Source organism: Pterocles gutturalis, unplaced genomic scaffold (assembly GCF_000699245.1).
Source record: "Pterocles gutturalis isolate BGI_N339 unplaced genomic scaffold, ASM69924v1 scaffold31543, whole genome shotgun sequence".
In the NCBI taxonomy this organism is placed as follows: domain Eukaryota; kingdom Metazoa; phylum Chordata; class Aves; order Pterocliformes; family Pteroclidae; genus Pterocles; species Pterocles gutturalis.
Window position 1 is genome coordinate 4,673 of NW_010119110.1, and position 19,695 is coordinate 24,367.

A 19,695-nucleotide genomic window follows, 5' to 3' on the forward strand; every position below is an offset into this window, starting at 1 on the left:
GCCTTACCCTGGAGGTCATAAGCTGTAGCTGCAGCTGGTGTGGCTAAGCCTGTTTCTGTAGCCACTGGCTGATGGGTGTGTATAGCATCGGGTCTGATTGCCTCTGGTGTCCCTACCGGGGTGGTTAGGTGTGGCAGACAAGCAGGGACCTTTTTATGTGAGCAAAAGAAGATGGCATTCACACCTCAGGGACCTAGCAAGACATCTGCTCTGTGCTGCCAGAGTATCTTCTGTGCCTTGCTGATGCCAATATGCTTGCCTTTGCAAAAGGGATAGAGTTTCAGAGAGTAAAACACTTTGGGGCATTCATTTTAGAAATTCTGCAAGAAATATTTCATTTTCTTGTTTGTATTTTACAGAAACCTGTTTCCTGCAAATCTTGTTGCTGCAGCTTTCCAAACGGTAAGATGTGTGTGGACTTTGGACACGAGCTACAGTGCACAGACAGACAGAGTGACTGCTCTTTCTAAAAAAAGGACTAGAAAGATGGTGTAGAAAATACCAAAAATTAATTTACTTAGAGTAGGTAGGATTTTTAAAAGCACCTGATGTAATTAGACATACAACTTCCATGGCAAATGGTTTGATTTTGAAGAATACTCCTCAAACAAAAGCATATTTGTAGCCTCTGTTTTGTACATCCACCAAAAATGTTCTGTAAACTTTTATACTTTGGGTACCATGTTGGGCAGCAATGGCAACTCTTTGTGCCGGGCTGCTTATCACTTTGTAGAAGCTAGCTGGGACACCTTTGGGTACATAGTTTGGAGCTGCGCTCAGAACAGACAAGGCTAAAGACTTTTAGGCTCCCATGTGTGTAAGCATTACCTGTTGCCTGATGCTTTTATTCAGTATTTTCCACTGTAACCCTTGCTGGATTAGTTGCTCAGCCTGGCTTCTGTTCTGACAGAGGACTAAGTATGGTAGGGATGATAACTGGCACCAGAACATAGTGTGGTTTAAACAGATGGACAGGAGCTGTGGGGCTCTAAGAAGATTTTGTTTTAGTTCATATTGCTAATTTTAGATGTCAGGATAGACACTGTTGAGAATATTGCTATGGGACAGAATGATTCTTTATGATACAGGAGCAGAATAAGAGTTTTTGCCTTCATAGTATTGTCAGGTTTTTTTTGTACCAAAAAAAGTTAACTCTTACACTCAAAATGGAACTTGATTTTATATACAGTACAAGTCAATATGCCACAAATAAAAATAGGAGCAGTACAAAAATATCATTAAGAAAAGGATATTATGTGATACCTCCAGTGTCAGGGTTCTGTATGTTCAAGGATGAAATAAAGAAGTCTTCCTTTCATCTGTGCTGCTGTTGTCACAGGTAATTGGCAAATACATGAGGTTTTCTTTTCCCTCTTCTATATCTAAAGAAAACAAGCTTAAAGAAGTGCCCTACTTCTGTGAGGTGTCTAGCTTATTTATCAAAGTAAACTGTTGCCCTAGATTTTAGATATTTTTACTGACAATGCCTGCCTCCCCGTTTCTAACAGTGGAACAGCAAAAGCACCACTTGCCTGCTGCAGGAGCCAGTGCAACAGCATGGTGTGCGAGCAACAGCTGGGTGGAGGAAAGGGGAGTTCCTTGGCTGCTGCCCGAACCTAGGAGCTCTAAGGGGTCACAGAGCACTTCTCTGTTGCCACATGGGGAAGGAGCTGCATATGTTGTCACTCAATTTTCTTGCAGAGGACAGGCTAGTTAGCCTTCACAGTATGGTCTCCAGAAAAAGTCTTCCTAGCAGTAGTCTCCTCGTTGTGAAATGCTAGATGATGTGGTCACATTGATGATCTGATTGGCTAACATTGTGGTTTTGTTTGTTTGGTTTTTTTTCCTTACTTGCAGTACGCGACAGAATATAAGATGCTGCCGAGAAACACTACCTCTGGAAATGTCACGTGGGAAAAGGTAAGTTAACTTCTAAACTTTTTGTACAAACTCTTGTCAGCTGTAATATTTGACTACTTTGCAGTCTTTAATAATTTCCAGCAGTCATTGGAAATAAACAAGTACTTTTCTTTGCCTGGAACTGAGACACACAGAAGCCAGATGAGTTACAGCCACACAAGAAAGCTATGATGGATAGAGAGTTGGGCTCGACTGATCTGACCCTTGAGGCCTTATTTTTAGGCTATGCTTTCTTAACCTGGTCTCACTTGATCTAAATTTTGATTAGTCACTCTGCTTACTGTTTCCAAACAACTTTCTGTAGACTTGGAATTAAATAGCAATCAGGCTGGCTGAATATGTCCCTTAAACCTTACTCTTCATTAACAGTTTGGAGAGAATAAGATTTTTTCCAGTACCCAAGGCTGTTGGTGTTTTTCTTGTTGCCCTGCTGCTAAAATTTTGTTTGAAGCAGTAACAAGTGGTCTGAAGGAGCAAAAATTATATGCAGAACATTACAAATAGGCTGCTACTCCAAAGGTGTCAAAAAGGAAACTAATTTGCAGGTGTAGCTGAGGTAGAGAGTATTATCTTCCATATGGAGCTCCTAGGACTTCCAGAGATGCTCTATATCCCATTGAGCAGCCTCCTTCAGCATGGGGCCAGAGCCAAAATATTGCAGGTCCAGAAATAATTACCGTTGTCTTACAGGCAGCATACTGTGAAACAGACTCGGTGTCCGTCCGAGCCTGTGGATGTCACCTCACTCCACATGAAGTATCTTGTGTGCTTGAATGGCACAAAAACTGAGCAGGGAAAAGTCAGACCTTGCCTAGAAGCCTGCTATCACACAGTGAGTGGTTTCACTGGGGAAGAAAGCAGCCCCATCTTCCTGGGCTCTGCCCGTGCCTGTAAGATTGCATGAGCCCGGTTCTGCACTCACCCCATCTGACATGGATGTACGGCAGTGACTGCAGAAGGGCCGTGTGATCCCACAAGAGTGCTTTCTCTTGTCACACCGTTATATCCTCGGGCAGTACAAGCCCATGCAGCCTTGTGTGCTAAAAACCAAGTTCAATATAAAAGGCTGTATGTAACAGTGTGCACTTAGATGTGTGTGTTTGCTTACAGAGTGTGGAGTTATTCTTCATTTAAGCAGAGGTAAATGAAAGGTGAATAAGACTCTTCTTATTCATCTTCATTGTCAAGTTTGATAGGGGCTCCTTGGCAGCCAAGCACGGATCAGTGCCAACCATATCCATGTCAAGTACTTTTTTTGATGCTTGTTCAAAGGAGTTACTCTTCCTCCAGAGATAAGAATGCATCTTTTCGCAATTTAAAATGTGAGATTCTTTCTCAGTTTTTATTTTCCCATTTATCAGACTCCTGTGTGATGCAATATCAGAAAAAATATCCTGAATTTGTCACTGGTGCCTGTTTTTGCCAGCAGTTATGATGTGAAGGTTATTTCCACTATTACTGTTCCAAAGATTTTCTTCAGTTGTTGGAGCAAAACCAGAGCTGTGTTGCTTTAGTTCCAGAAGATGCCCTACTGTCTCTAGGGAAGAGTGGACCAAATAAAGAAAGCATCATCTCCATTTCAATACTGGTCTGACCATATTATTTGTGGACAGATGAGGATTAAGTTTGGAAAGGAAGAGTGCGATTTTTGAATAATATGTAGTGTAAATATCATAGCGATAGAAGTTGGGTCCCAGGGAAACAACATTATATTCCTATCTAATGTTTTCTTTCATCATCAGAATATTTGATTGAAGAGGAGAAATGTTTTTCTTCTACTTTCCATAAAATTTTCCATTGATGATTCCCTCCTCCCCCCGACCCGGTTAACAGGCCCTCTCTTCTCTCGCTGATGATATGAATAGTGGGGCACGTAGATGTCTGCTCAGCCATGTCCTTTTTGTTGTTTCACATGCTCCCCTCATGTTTACCTAGCTTTTATGGCTACATCCTCTTTGTCCCTTCAGCAGCAAGGCTTCCTGGGGCATGGACTATCTCAGTTTCCCATCTGCAGCACAGGGAGGCTGGCGGGGGACTCATGAGTTCCTCTTGTGGCAGCAGTAAAAATACACAAACCAGTGATTGCTCTTCTTCTTCACATCACATGGCTGCATTTTCTTTTCAGCCGCCTGCTACTGGGACAGCTCAGTGTCAGCAGTTGTTTCCTTGATAAGCATTTTGTTTCAAGAGCTGAAAAACAATAGGATCTTCAGAGAGATTCAGGGACCAGAAGAGCTCCATGAATCTTCCTACCAGAACACATAATTTCAAGCAAACAATGACGCGTCCCGTAGTTTGTCCAGGAACAAAGCTCTCATTAAAGCTGTTTTTGGTTGGTGTCTACAGTGCTGCTTGGTTTGGCAGCTCTTTTGGGGTGATGCACTCTTCTGTTCGAGTATAAAAAGGCTGTTCAGCACCTGCCAGTTTTAGAGGCTGGGATTGAGAGGATCTTCCGCTGAGGATTTACTGCTGGACTCTTTCCATATTGTGCTGCAAGGAGGTGAAATTCCCTGAATGCTGCAGATTGTTCCCTTGTTTTGCAGGGAGCAACTTCTTGCAGGAAGTTACTACTCCATGTAAATGATGCACCTTCTGCCTACATGTGCAGTGATGGGAGGTGATGGTGAATGTTGTGTGTTGTAAAGAAATTGGCTCACGAGGGATTAAGGGAGAGCAAGACCTGAAATGGGTGGCAGAATGACAGTGAACAGAGAGAAAGAGCCAAGAAGCTTTTGGTGGCTGTGCATAGTGTCTTCCCTCTGGTCACCAAGAATGCAGGTGTCCCCAGATCACAAGAGCTGAGCTTGAAGGACTAGTAAGTGTGAGCATCTGGAGAACAGCAGCAGCAGTAATCGCAGTGCTGGGAGCAAAGTGGAGAGAGACATCTCTGAGGGTGAAAGAAGACTAAAATAAACTCCATGTATTGGCATTCTGGAGCAGTATAGGGGAGTTTGAGGAGAATTGGCCAATTTATGCACAGTCGGCTACTGTGAAGGTTAAGATGAAAGGTGAGAAGCCACCTGTGTCCTGGCTGTAGCTAACTGGAGATGCTACTATCTCCTGCCCTCCTCATGGCTCCCCAAGAACAAAATGTGGCAAGCTCTTGGCACTCATGGCTCTGAAGAACGTGGAGTGGCTGATGCTTGTGGGGATTGAATGACCTAGAAGAGCCTTGAACTTCTCTAGTCAAGGAAGTGACCTTTTACATTTAGTGTGAGGAGGTCTGGCCCTGGTTCTCCTGTGTGCCTCCCAAGCGCTGTCCTGCTCTAAGCCTGTGTGCCCTACACATCTGGTGGGAAGCTGAGCAATCTGCTTGCAGACTCAGTACACTTCTGCCTCCTTCCTGAGACTAGACCTTGAGAACCCCAAATGGTAGTGGGCTGCTGGGCTTCAGGCTCACACTGCTGTATTTAATGAGTTGAAGCAAATCTCTGGTAGAAGGAGTTTAAAGGGCAGAGATGCTTTGCAAAACATCATTATAAAGTAGTATAATGAAATTCCCTCCCAGTAACATCCAGGTCCAGGATTCTGGGCACTCTCAGCAACTTGAAACACTGAATTTCTGTTCCATAGCAAAGTTTGATTTTTTTTTTTTCTGACTGAGAACCAAAATAAAAGAGCATTCAATGTTTTTATGATATTTTTCTTGTGGAAAAAGTTTGCACCCCTTATGGTAAAATTCTGTTCCAAGCTGAACTTTTCATATTAGCCTTGTATCAAAAGAACCTGATATAAGATGTTATATTATAAAATCATGAGTTGAAGAAAAAACAAAACAAAAAAAAAAACCAACCAAACAAACCCAACCAGGTGAAAAGTTGTGTCAAAATGAAAAAGTGTTGCATTCACTCCATGGGTAGGAAGTAAGAGTTTCTTTTCTGGTGTAAAAATGTTCTCATCTTGCCTAAGTTGGCATTTCTCAGAGAAAGCTGTGCTTTTGATGAAATGACATGGCAGCATTATTTTACTACACATTTTCTTTCTCCTAATAAATTAGTCATAAAATTTGAGACTCATACATTGGTTTGTACATTGTTAGTGGTAAACTGTCACTGAAACTTTGTTAGATTCTCTTGAGACTTACAGTAAACCTTATCTCCTACCCTAGTTATGTTTTACTAACAGGAGTGAAAAATAGAAAAATGCGTGCATGCCATCTACACAGGCAGTTTATTCAGTGACCAGGAGGGTGTCATTTTTTTTTTGTCTAACTTTTATAACCACAGAAGAGTTAGGGCTTTCAGGCAAACAAACAGAATATAGACAAAACTATCCAGACAGAAAAGTGTTACTGTGTGTGGAGTAAAGAGCATCTCTGGAGATACGCTGTGCCCCATTCTTAATATCCTGCCCGTGTTTTCAATTCTTTCAATTGGAAATCAAATAAATACTGACAACTTATCCATGAACAAGCAACTACCATAAAAAATTGCAGATCCTATATATAATTATTTTGTAGCTAGCAAATAAAAAAGCCAGAACTTTCATTGTTTGCAAACAGTTCTGTTAACAGCAGTTCAGCTTTCATGCTTTTGTGTATAATCTGTGTTCTAGTCTCTTCCTTGCAGTACTTTGTTTCCACCTGCCACTAAGAGACAGTTCAGTTCATCAGTATACTTCCAGCAAAAATATCATCTCAAGAAGGCTAGTTTTATCAGATTTGGCAGATCAGTATCCCAAGTTCTTTAGTCAATATCCATTTCAAGCTTTTAGCTGAGGGTTTATTTTTCTTTCCTAGTGTTGAGCTAGTGTCTACTTAAACTAGCCAGAAGGCCAAAACTTGTACGCAGACCTAATCCATTTTAGAAGACCTTCCAAATAAAACAACAGTGTGACATGTTGAGCTTGTACTGCCAAGCTCTGGGGGAAAAAAACCCAGTTTGTCAAAAAAATTATATTTTTATGTGGCCGCAAGAACAGTCATTCGGTTCATATGATACTACATTGCTAAACAAGCTCCAGCTCTCTTTGAGAAACAAACCATGAAGGACCAGCAGAGCAGAGTTGTGAGTAGATTAGTTTATGTCAATAGGTGGATCCTGTTTTTATCCTCTCACTTTTACCACACAGCCACATGGTTTCTGAGAAGGGGAACAGGTGTTTCTTCTGTTCTGTCTGTATCTCTCAGGGCTGATGTGGGCAGATGAATGAGTAGGTTTCCACAGTTAGCTGCCTTTCTCTGTCCCTCTCCCCATTTTATGCTTCATAACATTGGTTATTTTCTTGTGGTTTTCACATTGGCATAAATATTGCACTAAAGTGGTGGAGCTGGCAGTTTCTGAGAGCAGACCCCTATCAGAGGTGTCAGGAAATAAGAGCATGTTGGGGGCCAGACTGCTGCAAGCCTCTTGCAGGTATGATTTGTTTAGGCGGTAGAATATCATATGATATATCATATATGATGCCTGCTGGAATAAGCAGAACTAGGAAGTCAATATCACTGGTATCTGCCATTTATACCTGCATCTCTCCCACATTCATCTTTCCTCACAGAGAAACAGTGAGAAAAGTTTGTCTTTTAACTGCGTCTGTGTGATTGGTGCCTATGCTGTTTCACATCAGCAATGGAGCTTGTCTTCAGTAAACTGGGAAGGGTATCTCATTTAAGGGTATAGAATCACAGAATGGTTAGGGTTGGAAGGGACCTTAAAGGTCATCTGGTTCCACCCCCCGCTGCCATGGGCAGGGACACCTTCCACTAGCCCAGGTTGCTCAAAGCCTCATCCAGCCTGCCTTTGAACACCTCCAGGGATGGGGCATCCACAGCTTCTCTGGGCAACCTGTTCCAGTGCCTCACCACCCTCACAGGAAAAAATGTCTTCCTAACATCTAATCTAAATCTCCCTTCTTTCGGCTTAAAACCACTACTCCTTGTCTTATCACTCCACTCCCTGATAGAGCGCCTCCCCATCTCTCCTGTAGTACTGGAAGTACTTTAAGTACTGGAAGGCTGCTTTAGGGTCTCCCCAGAGCCTTTTCTTCTCCAGCCTGAACAACCCCAACTCCCTCAGCATGCGAGCAGGTAGTGGTAGATCCTTTCCTTCTCCAGTGAATCCATGTTAGCTCATAACTAGGGAGGTTTGTATCTGGACTGTGTCCAGATCTTGTTTGGTTCCCTTCAACAAAATAGGTTCTTTCGTCCCAAAATAGCTTCTGCTTGTTGATTTCAGATCGATCAGGCAGCAACAAAATGAGATGACCCTTTTGTTGGGTTTTGTGCTGGTCTTGCATCTAACAAGCCTTCTTCTTCTGCCTCTACAGGTCCCTGTCGGTACTGAGATTGAAGGGATGAATATCCTGGGACTGGTGCTGTTCGCTCTGGTTTTAGGAGTGGCGCTGAAAAAGCTTGGCCCGGAAGGGGAAGATCTGATCCGCTTCTTTAATTCATTCAATGAGGCAACTATGGTCTTGGTTTCCTGGATTATGTGGTAAGTGTGTGACTGCAGATGTAGTGCAATATTATGCTTGGTTCAGGAATCCCACCATTTATCCACCTCTCCAGCTTTTTCCTACCAGATCCCTCATCACAGCAAAAGTGAATGTCATGGTATCACACAGTGGGTTCTTCTTGCTTGTTGCCCTGTAATTATACAGTCATGCATAGCTTAAGGTATCAGTCTGGAACACTTCAGAGGGTTGCTTAAAAATCTTCTCCAGGACTCCTTTTTAATTAATTGGTGGAAAGAAGGCTTTCTATTTCAAAGCAGCATAAGCCCATGGCTTGCTGCCATCATGTGCCTAAAGGGAGAAGTGAGGAATGAATAAGGGAGAAGTGAAGAATATGGTCATGTGAAGGCCAGGGATGTTTGTGCTTGGAGCGCACTTGCAAATGCAAAGCCTAACTAAAATCATACTTGTAGCTTCATGCCTTGATTTTTCTTTTGGTCAAAAGGTTACTTGTACTGACCTGAAAGATATCAGAGGAGATCAGAAGATAGCCCACTCACTGGTATTGGTTAGAGAGAAACCCTGCTGAGTGCACGAATGCAGAGTCCCATCTCTCCACTTGCATCAAAGGGTGATGGAGGAGCTTTGTATAGAAGGGAGGAACAGTCGTCAGGGCTGTACTCTAGTAGTGCTGGCTGTTGAGTGTTTTGTCATTGTTATCAGCAGAGCCTGAGTTATACAGTGTATCTTTAAACCTCTGGTCCTCTTCTAAGATCTCTTTCATTTCTTTGGGTGAAGCAGGGTCTAATGTTACTAGCAGAGCAATCAACTGTTTGTTTATTGTTTGTGCTTGCTTCTCTAGAGATGCTTCTCTTTTCCATTTCACATCCCTGAGAGTCGTATTTCCTAAGGTTGATTGTTTATTTTGTCTCCTGCCTATTAATGAGCAAATCCATGATTCCACTTACTTCCCGGGAGTCCAGACATATTTATGGGGTGAATGTTGCTCTGACCTGTCTCACAAAGCTTTTGGCACCAAAAAAAGTCTGTGTGTTGGGAACTGGAGCACACTGAACTTTGTCACTAGGCAAGAAACCAGCACTGGAGGAGGCAGGCACCCTCTAGAAAGCAGTTCAGGCCCCCTAAGCTGGGGTAGGACTCAGCCTCCTGACTGGGTTTTCTGTCAGGTAGGATGAATCTGGGCCTCAGAGCAGTATCATAGCTGTTCTTGTGCAGCTGGATGGGTCTAGGCTGCTCCTGTGAAACCAATGGTACTAATACTTCATACACAAAAATAAAAATATTTGTAAAAACAGATAGCTAACAAATGAACAGGGGGACATTTCTCACACCCTTTCCAAAGCTGTTGGAAAAGCTGTAAGCTTACCTTAGCAGGGGTATTTTTTTCTCCCTTCATTCTGCATTTTTTGTTGCTCCTGTTTTCCTCCCTCTAAGAATTAGAAAGGTTTTAACAAAACACCTGATTTTTAGACCAGCAGATCTGTGTTAGTTGCTGTCATAAGGGATTGAAAAATTCCAGGTCTCAAAGCAGCTTAAGTCTTTTACTCTTGAGTGTAATTCCTTGGACACTAAATGCTGATAAGAGGCAGTTCTTGTGTTCAGCTGATTGCAGTGCTAACACTTCAAGCCAATCAGTTGGTATATAATCCTTTACTTTGTGGATTATTGGGACCATAGCTGACTCTTAACACTGCAGTGCACCGTAGCCCTTCCTTGTTCTCTTTCCTTCCTTGAGGCTCTTGTTGTCCTAGTATTTATTCAAAATCTGCCAAGCTGGATGTGCTTTCCAAAGAGTAGTTTGGAATGGGTGAAATCATACTAGCAAGAGAAAAGGCAACTTGAGCTCATATCTAGTCCCATTCAACAGCCACTCGTGTTTAGCAGCACTTTGGTCTCAGCTTTCAGTTCCTTCCTCTCCAGATTCCCTCTCCAAGGGGAGGGATCCAGTCTCAGCTCTGAATCCAGTGTTCATGTTTGCAGAGCTTATACAGGTCTGGAGCTCAGCTAGATCTAGCTAATGGGGGTGCTCAGAAATGTCGCAGAATTGGTAGAGGCCAAGTGGGGAAGGTTCAGCTGGCCCCCCCTAGAGATTTGGCCAAGAGATGACACAAAGAGGCAGAAAAAGGATGCTCACATTGATCTGGGACATAAGGAGGTGCTTTCTGCACAGAAGAGAGGAGCTGCAGAACCACTGAGGGAGAGGCAGGCTAGGAAGAAGTGAGTGATCTGAGCAACCCTAAGGCTTGCCCACCTTTGTATGATTAACCAAACCTTCTGAAGTTTGTCCTGACTCCACAGATTAGCTTCTCTGAACATGGGCCTTGGATTGGAGGGGAGAGTGGGAGAGAAAACATTCTATACTCTTGACATATACAGGCAGGTCTTTTGTAGTCACGTGTGTGCCTGGGGCAGGGTTTTGGAGAACTGGGTGATCTTTTAGTATTTCTTGATCTTCGAAGAAATGGATGGAGCAGGGACAGCATCAGCAGAGGTACTCAGGAACAGGCATCTCAAGTAGAGCTTTGGAGGAGCTGACCCTGGGCCTGACGTGATTCCTGCAGTTTGTTTAGTAGCTGATGTGCTGTAGGTGCAAGGGCAATTCTGTCTTTTCAAGGCTGTTCCCAGCTGTACTACTGGCACCAGAGGTGTGGCTGTGGCCCACAGGTGGCCCTTCCCCTGGATCAGCTCTAAGTGCTCCTGACAAAAGAAACCTCAAACAAATGCTGATGTCCAAAGACATTACTAGACAGGAGGTGTGAGAATGTATGTGGTGGCTGTTGGCTTGAGGGAAGCTCTGGGAGCCTGACCATTTAGCTTAGTCTTTTGTAGGCAAATAGCAGAGTTAATTGCTAACTTTTGCACGTGCATCAGCAGCCTTTAGCTGAGCTTTCTGGTATGTGCATAGCTTTTTCTTTCCTACACTGAATATGTTGGCACCAGTATGTCTACCATTTTAATGACCTAACTTCATATTTCTTCTCACAGTCACCCCATGTGTGGTGGAGATCCTACTCTTCCACCCCTTTCTCTGTTCCAATGACATGATACTGCTCCTTTTTCCTTCCTACCATCTGCTGTCCCTTCAGCAGTGACTTTAGCTCTTTGCCTGCCTTCCTCCATGATGGACTAAAACTCCACACTGGTGTCTTGTCCTGATAGCTTCTTCCAGCATTTCTGCTTCCTGCTTGGCTTCCCTTCGGCACTCTCCTAGCTGTGTCTTTGAGGGCCTAGGTGAACAGAGCTTTTTCAGTTTGACTGCTTGCCTTCCACCAAGAAAGGGTGTTACAGAGGCCTTCCAAATTTGCTTAACCTGGATGTGTGGGGAATTAGGTGCTACCTTTCAGTAGGAGCAGCATATTCTTTAGAAGAATATTATCTCCAGGACGAAAAATGGCATGTTTTTCAGGGCTTTTTGTTTGTACTTAATGTCAGGCAATATTTCTTTGCACAGGTATGTACCTATTGGCATTATGTTCCTTGTTGGGAGCAAGATTGTGGAGATGGAAGATATTGTACTTCTGGTGACTAGTCTGGGAAAATACATCTTCGCCTCTATTCTGGGCCACTTCATCCATGGAGGAATCATTCTGCCACTTATATATTTTGCGTCCACACGTCAAAATCCATATCGTTTTCTCTTAGGACTTATCACGCCACTTACCACTGCTTTTGCCACATGCTCCAGGTGGGTTTCTGTGCTTCCTTTGGGATTATAGCCTGGTTATATTTGTCACTGTAAACTGGGTATGTCCCAGTACCAAACTGTGAGTTTTAGGTGTGAGTATTGTTCCTGAAATTGCAAAAAGAGACTTCTGAGCATAGAGGGTCTCACTGCTGTCAGCAGCCTGCCACACAGCACGTGCTGATAATTAGGTATTGAAAACAATTCCTCAAAATATTGGGACCGTAGCAGGATGCCAAGCTGGAAATTTGGGGGGAAAAGGGGGCAAGTATTTGCCTTAAAAGGATCCTGCCCAATGTCCTTTCAATTTTAAGTAAAGTGAGGGCGAGTAGTGAGGGACTTTGTCCTGAGAAGTTTAGTTCTCCAAGTTCAGAAAGATCTGGGACAAGTTCAGACTAATTTTGCAGGAGCAAAGCAAACTTATTAGCTAGTGTAAAGGGTCTTAACATTGATTTCAAAGATCTGGCCGGATCAGCTTTTATTTGTCATAACCAAACTATCAAGCATGTCATTTACATTTTTCTCAAGGACCAAACACCTGATCAAATATCATGACTATATAAAATCATTTCAGGTACCCTCCTAAAGTAGATGCATGTCTGTCACAGGAGCTGAAGTACCTGAAGGAGGAGAAGGTTTATGAATAAAACCATGTAATTTATAATGCAATAAATAAATCCAACAGCGATTTATTTTTTTTTATTATTATTTGTCTGTTCATTTGAGAAGGTACAACATTAACAGAGGCTGCTGTTGCATCTTTTGTGTTTATATTGACATCTGTTGGTGTATTTTTGTGGTTTGAGACTTGATCATTCCCCAGCGCTGTTAAGCTGCATACTGTGTTAACTCATTAATTCTTCCTTCTGGGAGATTAGAGTCCTTATCAGCTATTTCTGGATGGAAGCAGATTATTAAATACCACTGCTCAAGACCAATGAGGAGGGTCCCTCATTGCCATCGTGACAGAGAGGGACTATAAAATGGCATCATTGTCTTGACAGTCATGTCTGCAGCGTGTTAGAAACATGAAAGATGTGAGACAGTGACTTTCCATTCAGTGCACCATGATGCTTTGATGTTTGATTTTTCTCTGTTTCTAGCTCAGCCACTCTCCCGTCGATGATCAAATGTATTGAGGAGAACAATGGAGTTGACAAGAGGATCAGCAGGTTTATCCTTCCTATCGGGGCGACTGTAAACATGGATGGAGCTGCTATTTTTCAGTGCATGGCAGCTGTGTTTATTGCTCAGCTGAACAATGTCGACCTCAACCCTGGGCAAATCTTCACAATTCTGTAAGTTGCTTGCTATTGCAACCACATCCTTCTGGCCCCAGACACATTCAAGCTTGTGGTCTCTCTGTTAATAGCTAGCAGTTTGCATTCCACATCTCTGACCTAAAGCTTGCAAACTGCTATGAAACATAATTATAGTGTCATTAAAGGATGGAGTCTTTCAAGCTTTATAAGATTTGCCATAATCTCAATTTAATAAAAGGTGGAACTTGGGAGGGGTAATTGAATTCTGAAACAGACTTTGAGCTGTTTAAAGCTGTTTCTCCCACAACATTCCTCTCCTTCCTTAAGCATCTTGCTCCCCCACCCTTTACTCAGCATTAAGCTGGGTAATTGAAGCATGCTGCTCTACCTAGAAAGCTACCGCTGATTGCCCCTCTCGATATCTTAGAAAATCCTCCTGCCAGCTTCTCATTTCCTTATGTATCAATTTCATACTAAAGACACTGCTCCTGCTCACCTCTGCCCTTCCTACCATCGCATTGCTAGCTTCCCGCGTCAGACCCATTATCATTCCCCTCCTGACTGCTTTGCCCCATTATTTTTAACAGTCTCTGGCCAGGTTTTATTTCCTTATTGCATTCCCCAGTGTACTGTGTGTCTATTTAAGGCAAGGCTGGGGTGTTATTTTCTTTGTGGATGGCCAAATTAGCCTTTCAGCTACCCTTAGTGAAGCAGGTGTTAACACAGGCCTGAAGATAATGCAGTGATAGCCCAAGGAAAGCTCAGTTGGAGACATCGGCACATAACAAGGTGTGTGGTCCATGTCTATAGCGCATGCACCGCATGTTTCCAGCTCCTGATTTAGGGTCTGTGTTTGAATGCAAATGAGACACAGAGAAGGGACAGTACCCTGTATGGTGGGGTTTACCTTTATGCATTTGGGGTCAGGAGATATAATGTACTTAGCATATTTGAACTGATACATGACTTGAAAATGGATGTATTAGTAAGACAGCAGGATATAGTTGTGTTGGTTGGTTTTCTTTCTGAAAAAGCAATCATGGTGTTAAACACAGAACCATTGCCTTGGTAGCTGCTGTGGTTGCCTGCTGAGCAACTGTGCTCCGTACCCATTAGTTTGCATCAGAGGCAGGAAGGATTTTTTTTTCCTGGGAAGCAAATGATCTGCATGTCCCATGCCATAGAGTTTGTTTACAGTTCCCATAGCAGGGAAATATGTGACATAAGTGTAGAAAAGGAGATCCTGCTAACCGGGTACGCAAATTGATTTGCAGTGTGACAGCTACCGCATCCAGCGTGGGTGCAGCCGGGATCCCAGCTGGAGGAGTCCTCACCATTGCTATCATCTTGGAGGCCATTGGACTTCCCACCAACGATCTCTCCTTGATATTAGCAGTGGACTGGATTGTGTAAGTACTTTAGGCCACGTGTAACTGCTGTTGCATGACATGTAGCATGTTCAGCTGGAAACATGGGTCAGCGTAGTCAAAGTAGCACAGTATAAAGTAAACCCCTACAAGATATGGCTGTCTACAGGACAGGCAACTCTTGACAGATAATGGAAAAAGTGCTCCTTTCTGAACTGAAGCAATTAGGATGCTAAAATCCCTCTTCAGCTTTTTTACTCAGCCTTTAATTGAAGAATATTTTTTCCTGGTTTCAATTTCCTTTAAAAGGATTGTTAAAAGAAGGTGTTGATATTGCTGAAAATTAATTGGACACTAGGAGGGAAGGGGGAAAAAAGGAAATTGAGTCTGAATAGTGGTGGAAGGCTTTCTTGTTCACATGTGTGAAGCAGTCTCCATCAGAAGCTGTTGTCAGCTATTGGTTGAATTATTTTTATAGTTCAAGACTGGTCAAGACTGGTCAAAGCACCAACACCAGCGTCATAGAGAGGTGCCATCCACTGGCAGGGCAGGATCACAGAGGGTTTGTGGCACCCATCACAGCTGTGGGCAGCATCACGGTTGGAAAATGCTGCTGGGAGTCACAAGTTTAGTACACAGTATTGCCACCTTTCCTTTCCATCTTGTGGGAAAGAGCTAAAAAGGTCAGACCTTTGCTCAGCTCCTTCTCTTCTTTCCAAGAGCCATTCCCCTCCTTGAGAGATTATCTCCTTGTCCAGCTCTGTTTGGAAGAGCTTATCTCACCACTTAGCGTGGTTATGTCCTTGTTAAGACCTAAATTTACCTTCTGTACTACCTAAATTAGATTAAGGAAAGCCTAGAAAATTAGTTTTGCTCTAGGTATTGGGGATCCAGCCACAAGTGCATGGTAAGTGTAAATGCCACGTGCAGATGATTTCTTATACCTTTGGTGAGCCCCATGGAAAAGAGTGTCTCTGCTTTTCCTCAAACAAGCTTCTGAGTGCTCGTGAATTACAGCATGCTTAGAGTTTAAATGCTAGCAAAGTAAGCATAATCTGTTTTCAAGCCATCTGGTTGAAGTTGGGTAGTGGGCTGAAATCACTGGTCATTATGGGTCAAGTGATCTGAATACCACTGGATTTTTTTTCAAGCTGATGGGTTTCTGGGCAGTTCATGGTTTAGACTGCACATAATCCCTTCGCATTGCTTTTTGGAAACACCAGCCTCTCTGTGTAGATGGTGTATTTCCACAGCAGATGTGGAAATTAGGATGCCCAAGGACAGTCCTGAATTCCAGAGGCTGGGGAAGAAGGCAGCTCTATTACCTGCTTTCCTTTCCATACCACACATGTCTGTGGAGCATAATCATATTCCTACAGCTTCATTAGGACCATCAAACTCTTTCTTGCTGTCACCTCTTGGGGATCAGCCACGTCCAAAGGACAACAGAGACAGGCAAAGCAGTGGCTAGCCCTTTGTATCTTGTCTTCATAAGGGATTACAGTAGTAGCTGTACATTCCACAAGCTGTACTTGCAAGTCCTTGGAGGCAAGAGTGAAAACCTTGCCCTTCCTTTCCCTCCAGGCTGCCCTCAGCCTGTGTTGTGCTGGCTGCCTTCACTTCAAAATATGTAGCATCCCTCGGTGGTCAACACTGTTGTTCTAGTCAAGGAACTCAGCCTTGTGGTAATAAAAGGGGGAAGGAGCGAGGGAAGAGTTCCGTGTCTTGTTTTAGTGCCAGCTGTTAAATTACCAGAGAGAACCACAGTTACAAGTTGAGCACATGTTGAAGTTAGGCTGCAGAATGACTAATAGTCTCAAAAGCATGTGAAGAAATTGTTGTTCTTTATGACCCATTATGACCCAAGCTCCTCTTTTAGACCCTGGGACACAGTAGTTTAGTGTAGTGAGACCAAATGTTAGGATGGCTATAAGGTCTTCAGAAGGAATAGGCAAGGAAGGAGAGGAGGTGGGGTGGCTCTATATGTTAGGGAGTGTTTTGATTGTATAGAAATAAAGGATTGTGGTAAGTTTGAGTGCCTATGGGTAAGAATGAGGTGAAGGGCTAACAAGGCTGATATCCTTCTGGGAGTGTGTTATAGGCCACCCTACCATCAGGAAGAAGCATGTGAAGCATTCTGTAATCAGCTGGCAGAAGTCTCGCAATTGCTTCCCCTTGTTCTCTAAAGTAACAAGTGATAGGACAAGAGGAAACGGCCTCAAGTTGCACCAGGGAAAGTTTAGGCTGGATATTAGAAAAAATTTCTTCACTGAAAGAGTGATCAGGCATTGAAACAGGCTGGCCCGGGGGGGGGGGGGGGGACCCCCCCCCGGGGGGGGAGTCACCATCCCTGGAGGTGTTCAAGAAACGTGTAGATGTGGTGCTTAGGGACATGGTTTAGTGAGTCAGGTGGTGTGGGTTGACGGTTGGACTTGATGATCCTTGAGGTCTTTTCCAACTTTAATGATTCTATGATTCTATGACAAGTGCTACTAGCAAGAAATCCAGAGAACACAGTAATTCTGCCTGCGTTTGGAAGGACCCCTTAAGTAGGTATTTGGGTTAAGGTACAAGTCTCTATAGTTAAAAAAAAAGAGAGCTGGGTGCTGTGAGTTGCCTTCTGGGTAAACCCAAATTAAGTTCCTGCTCTGAACTCACATTTGAAAAATGCTGGCCTGGGGAAGAGGAAGAGGAAGGAGGTGGGCTGGGAAAAGAAGGATGCCTGAGGAAGAGTAGTACCATTGCTGCAACCCACTGAGAGACCAGAACCAGCTGATAGTAATAGTTCAACCAACCTTAAACCAGCTCTGGTGCACATTTTTAGTTCTGAAATGGTGATGATACTTCTGTGGAGAATACCTGTGGTAACAACATCTCTCTTGTCTAGCTCCACTGATGTTAGTGGATCAGCAGGGGTGAATCAGCACCCCTTATTGTGTTGTAACTCTCTTAAGCTAAAAGCCTGCTGCTTTGTTTTTTGTTTCTGATCTTAACCAGGGACCGAACCACCACAGTTGTGAATGTGGAAGGAGATGCCCTAGGAGCAGGCATCCTTCATTACCTGAATGAAAAAGAAAAGAAGGACAAAGAGCAGGAGCTAAAGGAAGTCAACGTAGAAGCAGTTGCTAACAGCAAGTCTGAAGAGGAAACATCGCCTTTGGTAACCCACAAAAACCAAGTCTCCAACACAACCAGTACAGCAGACCCTGAATCCAAGGAATCAGTATTGTGAACTAGAGGCTGTTCATCGACACACGTCCTAGAGGTGGACCAGGGACTTGTTAATGCGCCTAGATGTTTGCAGTGCTAACAAGGCCTGAATGTCTCTTTAAAGTTTTCAGTTCCTTTCTGTTTTGAAATACTCTGGCCTGGGGAAGGGGGGGGATGTGGGGTGGGCAGAGAAGAGGTGTTGAGAAAGAACACTTGCTTTATAATAGTATTTTGATAATTCATATGTATACATGTATATGTGTTGCATGTGCACACACACATACATGTATGTGAAAACAATGCCATTGAGACTTCTGGTTTAATGAGACTTCTGTTAGTAAAGGCTCATGTGGGTTGGAGATGGGGAAGCAGCAAACCCAGTATGTGCTTATTGCAGGGAAAAAATAGTAAGCTTATTGTGCTCCTGTTTGAATGGCGATGTGGTCCAGAAACTCCAGCATGGGTGAAAATGTTGCTTTCTGTTAGAGGTGTTAGTTTCTGTCCTGGAAACACTAAATTATCATTATAGACACAATATAAAGCAACATTTTTCTCCCACTCCCCTTCCTCTCCTGTTCTCCAATCTCTTAAAAACATCAAATATATCCTGAAAACTAGCTTTTTAAAAAAAAAAATTGTTTCATATCTGAATTAATAGCTTATAGGGGTCCAACCCTTATTCCAGTCTCCCACTGCATTGCAGCTCATAGCAGCTTTCCTGCCTTTTGGTGAGTAACTTCCAAACCTTGGGACAAAACATAGGAGATATTCCTGCAGATCAAGGACTGTTTTTTGCCTTTCCTGTAACCAAGCTGCTAAGGATAAAATCCAGAGGAAACACAAATTTTGTTAAAGTAATCCCTCTGGAGTTGAAAAAAATGTAGAAGCTGTTCCAGCGTAAATACATCTGAAAGAGGCTTGCCTGTGACAACATCAAGAAGTCAGTTCCCTTCATGAAAACACTCATGCCCCTTTGCTAGCACGCCATGTCCTACTCATGTTTATTTAATGGGTCACTCCAAACAAGTTAAGTCATAGCCCTCTTCCAGCAAAATTGAACAGGGAAGGAAAAAATCTGAACACACATCATGCGGGAACTGACGACAGGCAAGTCTGTGTGTTGGCTTGAAAGGGGAGGAGAAGAGGTGAGTTTATAACCCTGCGTAGTTCAGTGATCTCTGTGTGCTGGGACAGCTGCATACCTGTTCCTGCTAGGAGTTTGGTCCTGCTATAAATGTCCTTCTGGTAGCAGCTTACATTTAATAATTCTGGGTGGTGCTGGGCCAAGGTAATGCTTAGTGGCCGATGGTAACCTTTGCTTGAGGCTGAGCCAAATGCTTCTGGATTCTGACTCCACCTTTCTTCCTTTACAACATACTTCCTGAATTTGCACCCCAAACCCGAACAAAGTCCAGCAAACTCATTGCAAAGATCCTGTTGATTTATATTGGCTTTTTGGACAGCAAATAGTTACAAAATTATGGCTGTGCATGTGCCAAGATTTGCCTGGACTTGTGACGCTTTCCCTTGGCTACTTTAGCAAGGTGACTGCATATGGTCAGTCTCCACACTGTTAATTCAGCAGTATTTTTTTACACTTAGCTTTTATATAAAGTAATGCTAAGTCTCCCTTTTTCTTTCTCCTCTCTTGCTTCAGAGGAAGCCATCTTGGAAAGATATTCAGTTACTGATATTTATGTTCACGGCACTAGGAAGAGGCAGCTCCAGTTTCATAGCAGCAGCAGCAGCCTTCATTTGTAAAGCATCCTTCCTGGTAAAGGGACACAATGAATTTTGAAAAAAGACGCTCAGAATGAGATGTGGCTACCTCTGAGGGAAAACACAG

The 19,695-nt window shown here is 43.3% G+C and overlaps 1 protein-coding gene across 2 annotated transcripts; it reads left to right on the forward strand.

Annotated features, from left to right (window-relative positions):
• The first annotated feature begins 363 nt into the window (after nucleotides 1–363).
• Nucleotides 364–18,410, forward strand: SLC1A4 (solute carrier family 1 (glutamate/neutral amino acid transporter), member 4). 2 transcript variants are annotated; one of them, XM_010076463.1, is made up of 7 exons: nucleotides 364–402; nucleotides 1,858–1,920; nucleotides 8,182–8,348; nucleotides 11,780–12,013; nucleotides 13,114–13,308; nucleotides 14,547–14,681; nucleotides 17,637–18,410. In XM_010076463.1, exons 2-7 carry the CDS (start codon nucleotides 1,876–1,878, stop codon nucleotides 17,869–17,871), a joined length of 1,011 nt encoding a protein of 336 aa, XP_010074765.1. In that variant the 5' UTR covers nucleotides 364–402; nucleotides 1,858–1,875; the 3' UTR covers nucleotides 17,872–18,410. The 2 variants fall into 2 exon arrangements, with proteins under 2 accessions (XP_010074765.1, XP_010074764.1); XM_010076462.1 differs by lacking the exons at nucleotides 364–402; nucleotides 1,858–1,920; nucleotides 11,780–12,013 and having other exon boundaries at nucleotides 8,209–8,348.
• Nucleotides 18,411–19,695: the final 1,285 nt, after the last annotated feature.